This window comes from Otolemur garnettii, unplaced genomic scaffold (genome assembly GCF_000181295.1).
Source record: "Otolemur garnettii isolate 467f Iridium unplaced genomic scaffold, OtoGar3 scaffold00021, whole genome shotgun sequence".
Taxonomy (NCBI): Eukaryota; Metazoa; Chordata; class Mammalia; order Primates; family Galagidae; genus Otolemur; species Otolemur garnettii.
The window spans coordinates 2,701,057-2,710,789 of NW_003852416.1; the positions used below are offsets into that span (position 1 = coordinate 2,701,057).

Genomic DNA, 9,733 nt, shown 5'->3' on the forward strand with positions numbered 1-9,733 from the left:
AAAAAAAAAAAAAAAGAATAAACAAGATGCTCAAAATAGTTAACACTGTTAAGAATTTTGGTTCAGCACACTTGTGCCAGAGCCTAACATCCAGCTGTGGTAGGGCATCTCCGGCGCTGACCTCTGGCTACAGGGTGCCTCACGTCACTGGAAGCTGCAGCTATTTTTTAAATGAGCTATAGGCAAAACAGAAATCTCTGGGCTCTTCTGGCTTATCATGGAGTATCTAAAATGGCTTTAAAAATCTCACATGCCCTAATTTCATCAACTGGGAAAGAATTAGACTGTCTTATTTCTAAAGCACTCCCAATTTAAAATACTAAATTCCACTATAATGTTCAGTGAGGTCAGAAATCCTTGAAAGCATCCCAGAAGGATCTTTGGACAAGCTACAAAAAGGAAGTTACTATAAACAAGGTTAATGGGGGTGAAAGAAGGATTAAATAGTTTTTCATTGATTCTGAGAAATATATGAGAATAGTGTGTGGGAAAATAGCTCTGTTCTCTACAACTGGGACTTCCTTACTGAGGAAACCCGCTGAGTATGCACGTGGTATGCCCTCAGCTTTCTAAGCACGAGCAACCTCCCTTCCATCACATCTCTTTTGCCAATCCAGGCATCCTCAGCTTTGACCCTCATCACTCACAAACCAATCACACTGCCCTTCCTGGGGGTTTAAAAACAATGGCTGTGTACAGTGTAACTTCAGAAATGCTTGGGAGAGGGCACCTGAGTCAGCCTGAGCTCTTCAACAGCATCAAGGCTGGAAAGGCACAAAAAGGTTGAGGAACCATTCCAGATGGATGGAGACTAAGAAGAGGGGACATCTGAATGTAGCGCCCATGACCGTGGATTAGAATGGGAAAAACTGCTGTAATGGAGATTTGCACATGGACTGTGTGCTGTGTGATAATATGATAAGACTGTGGAGTTTCCTGAATGTAACAATTCTGTGGCTATGAATGAGAATGTCTTTTTTGGCTCAGCGCCTGTGGCTCAAGTGGCTAAGGTGCCAGCCACATACACCTAAGGTGGCGGGTTTGACTCCAGTCCGGGCCCACCAAACAACAATGGTGGCTGCAACCATCATTGGGCTGCAACACCCAAAAAATAGCCGGGCGTTGTGCTGGGCGCCTGTGGTCCCAGTTAATTTGGGAGGCTGAGGCAGGAGACTCGCTTGAGCCCAGGAGTTGGAGGTTGCTGTGAGCTGTGATGCCAGAGCACTCTACCCAGGGGGACATCTTGAGGCTCTGTCACAAAAAAGAAAAAAAAAAAAAAGGAGAATGTCTTTTTCTTAGGAAAATAATTGCTGAATTATTTAGGGTCAAGGAGCACAATGTCTGCAACTAACTTTAAAACACACTGATAGACACAGAAGAAGAAATGACAAAGCAAATGCAGCAAAACGTTAACAAACAGCAAACTGAGCAAACGGTAACTGGGACTTGTTTACGTGACTCACACAACTGTAAGGTTCAAAGTATCTCCAACAAATAAAAAAAGCTAAAAAATCTTTCAAGGTGGAGTGCTCTATTCTAGGGCCCTGCACAGTACCACTGTGTACAGTGACACCCTACATTTGTTCAGAGGGGGCTTTCCTTTAAAAAATTGTGGCAAAACATTAATTTATCTGCCCACATGGCAGTCAGAGGGGGCCTGGGGCTACCGAATGTCCCATTTGTTGGTAAGCTGCTCAAACTAAATGACTTTCTCCTCTGGGAGCCAGCACCCCACATCTCCACTGGAGCACAAGAAGAGGTGTGCCCATGACCTTCACCAGGCCAGGATGGCTTCCCATTCACCACAGCCAGCTGATGCACCAGCCAGGCAACATAGTACCCAAATGCAAAGAGAGGCAAAACGTTTAAGACGTGGTCCCAGTGGTTAGGCACAGTGCTGAGCTGAAGAGATATGACAAACGTTTCTGAAATGCACAGAACAGTCATATGCTCAGCGACAGGGACTCAGACAAGGCACCCTGGGAAAGATGAGCAGGCTTTACAAAGAGATAAAACTGGCTCATCCCTTGGAGGATGGGGAGAACTTGGAGTGTGTGGGCATTTCAGGGAGCAGTAAGTTATGATCGAAGGCATAGAAGTGGGATTAAACAGAACAGGCTTGTGGAGTGGAGGGGTAACGGTGAGGAAGGAGACCAGAGAGGAGGCTATGGCTACAGAGTGCACAGGGCAGAAAGGACCCAGAAAACCGGGTGTGGGGAGCACTAAAGAACCTAGTCCCAGGTATCTAAGTCCTGCATTTCTGTTAATGAGCAGCAAGACCCCAATCTTACTTTCCTCCACTTACACATAGCCAGGGCTACGGGGGAATCCAGGGCACCTGCAGAAATCCTCAGCCCCTCGAGAGATGCCATCATAACCAGTCTGCTGACACCTAACTTCCATACCTGAGGCCTGTCAACCACAGTGTGCACGCGGATGGGCGATGGGGAGGGCACTGGTGTGCTGCCCCTGGCTGGCGAGCCCTCCCGACTTGAAGCACTCCGGACAGGTGACCTGAATGGGGACGCTGCCCGCAGAGGCCGGGGCTCCCAGTCATCTCCCTGGATCTTGTGGTACACGGGCTGGTGGGTCTGGTATTCACCCTGCTGAGCTGGGTAGTGGGTCTTCTGGGCCTGGTGAAAGGAGGGTTGAGCTGCTGGCCGGGTGATGTTCTGCTCGTGTATCACAGGGATGGGGATGTAGCCCCGGGGGAGCTGGTGACTGCCCAGGCTGCTCCTGCCAGAGGAAGGCAGGCTGGCTGAAGAGGAGGAGGAGGAGCAATCAGACGCAGCTGGAGACTGGGACCGCTGCAAGAGACAAAAGGGGGAGGGCATGGCCCCATGAATGACCCCTCTGGCTTCTGTTGTGCATCTGCTCAGGAGAACATGTATCCTAACACCTGCCATCAGGAATGTCTCCGTTTTCAAAATGTGGCATTAAGACTGAGTGCTCTGGAGGTAAGAGGCTTAGGTTCAAGTTTGTAGTTACAGAGGTTTCTGAGCCTCACCTGAAATACAGGAAAAGCGTGCCTACCCCTTCCTCATTGGGCTGTTTTAACGATTAAGTAAAATCATCTGTGTGCATGCATGCCTCAGCAGAGTCCCACGCACAGGCGAGCACAGTACACTGTATTTGCTGTTGTAACATGTCATCTCATTTCCTTCTTCCTTAACCCCTTCTCTACTAATTTGTCCAGCACTCAGCTGAGCAACTGGGAGCTGCTGTGTCTGTGTGGCCTGAGGCAGGCCAAGTTCCTTTTTTTCCTTCTGAGCCACCTTCTATTAACCTAGAAAATGAGGAGGGTGTTGGCTTGCCCAGCTGGCTTTTAAGGGCATTGTTAGCTTAAATTTGCTAAGATTTCTCCGACGTGTCACTTTGATTTTTTACAGCAGAAACACTACAAATACAGGCACTTCTTTCTCCAAGAAAGGAGAAAAGGCTCCCAGGATCCCACATTAACTTTTCACTCCCAAGCAGGCAATGAGACCAAACAGGCTGAGAGCAGAGCTGAGAGGCAGTTGTGACTCTGGCTACAGAGAGGACATGAGAACTTGCGCTGGAGAACAAGCCAGCAGACGCTGCTGCAGGAGTAATCTGCAGACAGGCAGATGAAGGGAGCTTATGGCTCAGGAGTCCTATTAGGGACTCCTCAAATCTCAGCTAAGAACCAGGTTAAGAACTATTTTTTAGCTACTAATGCACTGAATCCATCAATACACCCTTAAGAGTTTGGTCTCAGGATTAAAACTGTTATCTTGAAGCAGCTGCCTTTCCAACTCCTTATTTTGAATTTCCTTTTTAAATGTGGTACACTGTGAGGGCAGGTATGGGGTCTCATTTTCCTATCAACTTAGCTCCAAGCATTTAAGATGTATCCATATGTATTTAACTAAAAAAAATAATACACAGCTATCTCTGTGTTTCTGAAACAGAAAGCCCAGTGTGAACAAGGAGAAATGAAACTAGGGAGCCAGGAAGCCAGGCTTCTGGTCCCAGCTCTGCTACTGCCACCTGTACACACTTGGACCAAGCTGTCTACTGTTTATCTTCTGAGCCCCAATTCCTTAACTATGAAAATAATCCATGTAATTCTTGCCTCGGCCACCTGAAAAACACACCCATGAAATGTTGGGGGATAATGTGGGACTGTCAGCTGTCGCTGCTGGGTGACTCTGATGCAGCAGGCTGGCCCCAGATGCCCTGCATGTCAGCAGGTGCCTCGCCCAGGGTGCTGTCCTCAGGGTTGGGGGCCCAGCCTACGTGGCACAGCAGTTCCCCAGCAGGTGCTAGAGCCAGGTCTCTCCTTACCTCGGGTCCGTGGGAGGCAGGGGGCTGAGCCACTGCAGCTGCTGCCACCTGTCCACTCTGCTTGTCTGGCTGGGTGGCTTCTGGCATGGTCCGCAGAGGTGACTGCGACCTCTGAGGGGCCACCGATGCTGCCTCAGTTCGGAATCGCTGCGGCCCAGGCTGGGAAGAGGCATAGAAAGGATGTGGCTGCCGATTCTCAGCCCCTTCGTGGAGGACAGGGATGGGAATGTAGCCTGGTCGGAGCTGGGGGTACACAGGGTGGCCGTCCCTGGTGAGCAGCAGCCGGGAGCCCTCCCGGGAAGGGCCATTGGCAGAGGACCCAGTTTCCTGAAATAAAAAGAGGAGAAACTCAGGCTAGTTTCTGTGGGAAGACTGGGGAGAAAACACCCCAGCAGAGGAAACACTGTGCCGCTCAGCACCATGCTCTTCCAGAGGAATTTGGGCCCCTCGGCATCAGCCAGGCTGGCTGAGCACAGGGAACCCGGCTGTGTGGCCGGCAACTAGGAATTAGGGGCATCAGAAGGCAGATGAGGCTTGGCGCCTGTGGCTCAAGCGGCTAAGGCGCCAGCCACATACACCTAAGGTGGCGGGTTTGAATCCAGCCCGGACCCGCCAAATAACAATGACGGCTGCAACCAAAAATAGCCGGGCATTGTGGCGGGCACCTGTGGTCCCAGCTACTCAGGAGGCTGAGGCAGGAGACTCGCTTGAGCCCAGGAGTTGGAGGTTGCTGTGAGCTGTGAAGCCACGGCACTCTACCCAGGGGGACAGCTTGAGGCTCTGTCTCAAAAAAAAAAAAAAAAAAAAAAAGAAGGCAGATGAGCCCAGGTATCTGTTGAGCACAGATTGGTCCCAATTTCCCAAACTGGTGAGACAGGTTCTTTCTCTGGCTGACAAAAGGCAGCAGTATGTGGGAGAGCCACCGACGGTCTCCCAGATCCTCACTGACACAGATCAGTAGGTGACCTCGGAGGGCTGAGCAGGGTTCACTCCCAAATCCTGAACAACAGAAAGCTTCTCTGATCCCAAAGGGGCCCTCAAGTTTCCCAACAACAGAGAGTTTGTACTGGGCCCCAACACAGGACAGTTTAGAGCTTTGATCAGGTTCCTCATCCCCAACCAGCCCCAGGTGATGCCTAGTCACCCTGGCCTGACTTCACAAGAATCCTGCCAGGTCAGTTTAGCCAGAATCCCCCTCACCCCTGATGTTTCCTCTGGGTAATTTTCCATCCAGCGACCCCACCCTGCTCCTTGGCTGTAACCCTCCACCTGTCCAGCTGTATTCAGAGCTAAACCTCTCTCTCTCCTCCACTGCCAGACTCCATCATGGAGGTCCCTACACCTATCTCAATGGTGCTAAATAAAGTCTTCATTACACTTTAGGAAGCATTATTGAATAATTTTTTCTTTAACACAATAAAGCCAGCTTGGAAGAGGAACAATTGGGGTTCCCCTCTTAAGTCCTTTCATGAAATTCTCCCTTCAGTGGCTTGGCTATTTTGGGACCCTTGAGAAGGCCAAGTTCCAGATGTACCACAGGGAAAGATCGTATTTCAGACAACAAGGCTGGCCAGCCCCTCACTGGGCAATGCCACCTCTCACCAAGCAGAGGCTGCACAACAGAGGTCCTATCTCCCAAACACTGGAGGATCCTTTTACAGAGGAGGGGATCCACTGGTCTGTGTCACTTGTTACATATCTGAGCAGGTCAATTATTAAGGAAAAGTGATCCCTGCTTAAAGAGACATCTCTCTGAACAGCAAACACCAAAGATGAAGAATCTATGAACCTGTAGGGTACAATTTCTTCTGCAAAATCTGTCAGAAGGACACTAAGGACTCGGAGGGTTGATCTGCATTTAGAGTAAATAGACCATTAATTTTGCAATGTTTCTATTTGTGTGCAGGCGTGAGCACTGGGTAGCTGACCTTGGAACTTAGCCCTTTCAGGCCATCAACTGCCTCCCTCCTGCTGAGACCCTGTCCCTTGGAAGGCCGCAGCTCACAGGAAAGGCAAGGGTGTCACCGTGTCCTTGGGGACCTGGGCAGATAGGCATTCTCAGATTAGAATTCCCACGTGCTCTGGACGGTGGCATTATGTTAGCCTGTTTAACCTTCAGGTCACCCAAGAGCAGGGAATGGAGCGGGTCCTGGCCTCACATTCAGAACCAAATAAATTCCTGCCGTGAGATGCTAAGAAGGAGCCAGCAAGAGGCACTGAAGAAACTCCTGCTGCTCAGCGTGGAGTCACGGCTGCCTTCTGGGCAGTCTGTCATCTTTGCTGGCTGCCTGGGGCCTGCTGCTTCTTCTCAGCCGTCTCATCCCCACCCCCCACAGCAGAGTCAAGCAGTCAGGGAGCCCTCGTCCACTGACTACTCCCAGACGCTCATCCTGCCATTGAGGAGTCCCACCAGGATGCCAAGCTAGCAAGACATAATCCCTGCCAACAAGGGGCTTATAAGAAGGTTTAAGGATGAAACAAACAGGAAGCACAGTTACCTGGCAAGCAGAGGCCCTGAGGCATGTGGAAACACACGGGCTTCTTCTAGGGTGGAGGCTAGCTTAGAGAGGGCCTACGTTCCTTTCCTACCTCTACTGGGAATGGTTCTGTAAGCCTAGAGAGCTCTCTTACTTCTGTAAGCCTTTCTTTCCTTTTCTAGAAAATAGAGCTGGAACACTCACCCTGAAGAAATGTTGTGAAGTTTTATAAGAACACATCAAGAAGGCACCTTGGAAGGCCAGCAACAAATCTGGGATTCCAGCCGGGTATAGTGGCTCGCTCTTATAATCCCAGCACTCTGGAAGCTGAGACAGGTGGATCACTTGAGCTCAGGAGTTCGAGACCAGGCTGATCAAGAGGGAGACCCCCATCTCTACTAAAAAAAAAAATACCAGCCAGGCATCATGACAGGTGCCTACAGTCCCAGCTACTTGGGAGGCTAAAGCAGGAAGATCACTTAAGCCCAAGAGTTTGAGGTTGCTGTGAGCTATGATGCCATGGCATGCTACTCAGGGCAACACATTAAGACTTTGTCTCAAAAAAAAAGGAAAAAGGCAAGTTTCCTCCCTGTATAGGTACAAAATCATGCTTTTCAGACTCTAAGTGGCAAAGGAATCAAAAGTGAATCAATGGGGAAAAAAAAGTCAGAAGGGTGTTCCCCTCTGGAGGAGCTGGGAGTGGCTGCAGAGGGCCTTGAAAGGACTCTCTGAGTGGTGTTAAGTGTGTGTATGTATACCTGTGTAAAAACCCATCAGAATGCACACTTTCCAGGACCCCACACTGCCCATCCCCTGCCACATCCCACCCACACTATCCGGTTTTAACTGGAGACAGCTTTAAGTGTTAAGTCCATCTTCCTTGCAGCTGGACCCTTCCAGGGCCTGGAACCCTCTTGGACAGACCTGGCTGAGGACACTGTTGGATCCAGAAGGCTCAGGAGCTGTGCATTTTATGCATCTTACTGAATCCATCTTGCACCTCTACTGGGAGAGAAAGGGAAGAAGGAAGGAAGAAAGAACAACCCTGGCTGCACAAGGGGCTGGGGCAGCCCCACCTCTTCCTGGACCCATATGCAGGGTCTTCCAGTGCCATGTCTCAGTGAGGAAGGAATGCAGCCACTGTAGGGATGGGGCAGTGCTGTCGGAGTTATGACAGCACATGAAGGTCACCACGGAGCTGAAGATGCGGCTGAAGTGGGGACCGACACCCACCCTTCGGAGGGTTTGGACTTCCCAGCAAAATGGCGGCAATGTAGAGGACCAAGTAAGATGTCAGAAAGTGAGGGCAAAGCAGGGCCCGGACCTGGAAGGGTCGGGGTTCCCAGGAAGACGAGTGGGACAGGGGGCTTCCATGGGGCTCAGGTCTGAGGTTGGGGTCCAGAGACCTGCTGCTGCCAGCAGGTACAAGTTTGAGGATAAGGGTGATAAGGGTGGACATGGGTGGCCTGGGGATGTTCTCTGGAAAGTCCCCAGATCTGCACTCTTGGGCCCTATGAATTAATGACCCCCCCCCATGTCATTTAATCAAAAAAAATATGTTTCACTATAAATATTGCATCTAAAAGAAGTTCAAGGGTCCCCTTCCACTCTGCTAGGACTTTGTTTAGAAAAACACTGCATTAGGGGAGCTGGAAAAAAACATGAATTTTGCCACACAAGTGATTAAACATGTTTGCATGAATGAATAATTTAAACCAAAAAAATTAAACTCCCACGAGAATGATGGTGCCACCTTCTAATGTCCCTACTCCACTGTCACTAGAGTCGTGACGTGCTTCTGTTTTCACTAAGTAAAAAGCACCATTTAGAAGACTTAAACTGCCCTTTCTCTCCTGTTACTTTCACCACAATCTAATTTAAAAAAAAAAAAAACTTAAAAAAATTTTTTTAAATTTAATTTTTTTTGAGACAAGAATCTCACTCTGTTGCCCCAGGCTAGAGTGCCGAGGCATCATCATAGCTCACAGCAAGCTCATTCTCCTGGTCTTAAGCAATCCTCTTGCCTCAGCCTCCCGAGTAGCTAGGGCTACAGGTGTCTCCCATGACACCCACCTAGTTTTTCTATCTTTAGTAGAGATTGGGTTTAGCTCTTGCTCAGGCTAGTCTCCAACTCCTGAGCTCAAGCAATCCACCCACCTCAGCCTCCCAGAGTGCTAGGATTATAGGCATGAGCTACCGTGCCTGGGCTAAGATATTTTTTTAATGAAAAAAGTAAAAGTAAAAAAAATGTTTAATATTTATAATGCCCCTAGCATTTGGTCCAAAAAGTGTTCTCAAGTTCAAGCTCAAGTCCAGATGCTTGGTTACACGAGCATTTTTGAGATAAGACTGACTACGTGCCTCATACTGACTTCAATGCGGACCTGGGAATCTGCTCCCTTGTGGAGAAGGCCAGCTCTGTGTTACTCCATGACAGGAATAGGTCCCAGTCAGGGTAACCAGGCAGATCTTTGCTGCCACCTAATCACCACCAGCTGCAGCTCAGCTCATTATCCTTATCTGTGGGTAAAGGCATCAGGAATATATATTATACAAAATCCAATTAGGAAATTAGAGCCCAAGGCTGAGTCCTGACTTTAACTGCTTATCTCACTGCATTAATTTAGAAAATGAATTGCTTAATTCTTCCTCGTTTGTGCTCTGCATTAAAATCCTCTGAGGTGCACCTCAGGGTACCAAGCAACTCCATGACAGGGCCAAACAAAATTACTCCAGATGAAGTAAAATTTGCCCTATTAAAAAAATAAAAAGGCTCGGCACCTGTGGCTCAAGTGGCTAAGGTGCCAGCCACATACACCTAAGGTGGCGGGTTTGAATCCAGCCTGGGCCTGCCAAATAACAATGACGGCTGCAACCAAAAAATAGCCGGGTGTTGAGGTGGGCACCTGTGGTCCCAGCTACTTGGGAGGCAGAGGCAGGAGACTCGC

At 49.3% G+C, this 9,733-nt stretch overlaps 1 protein-coding gene across 2 annotated transcripts in view; it reads right to left on the minus strand.

Moving 5' to 3' along the window:
• BAG3 (BCL2 associated athanogene 3) overlaps window positions 1-9,733 on the minus strand; it is a 26,262-nt gene that overhangs the window by 3,262 nt on the left and 13,267 nt on the right. For both annotated transcript variants that reach the window (XM_003787113.3, XM_023511717.1), the window contains exons 2-3: window positions 4,309-4,635; window positions 2,406-2,807 (exon numbers count right to left, since the gene is read on the minus strand). In XM_003787113.3, coding sequence (XP_003787161.1) covers window positions 2,406-2,807; window positions 4,309-4,635 — 729 coding nt within the window. The remainder of the gene's footprint in view (window positions 1-2,405; window positions 2,808-4,308; window positions 4,636-9,733) is intronic.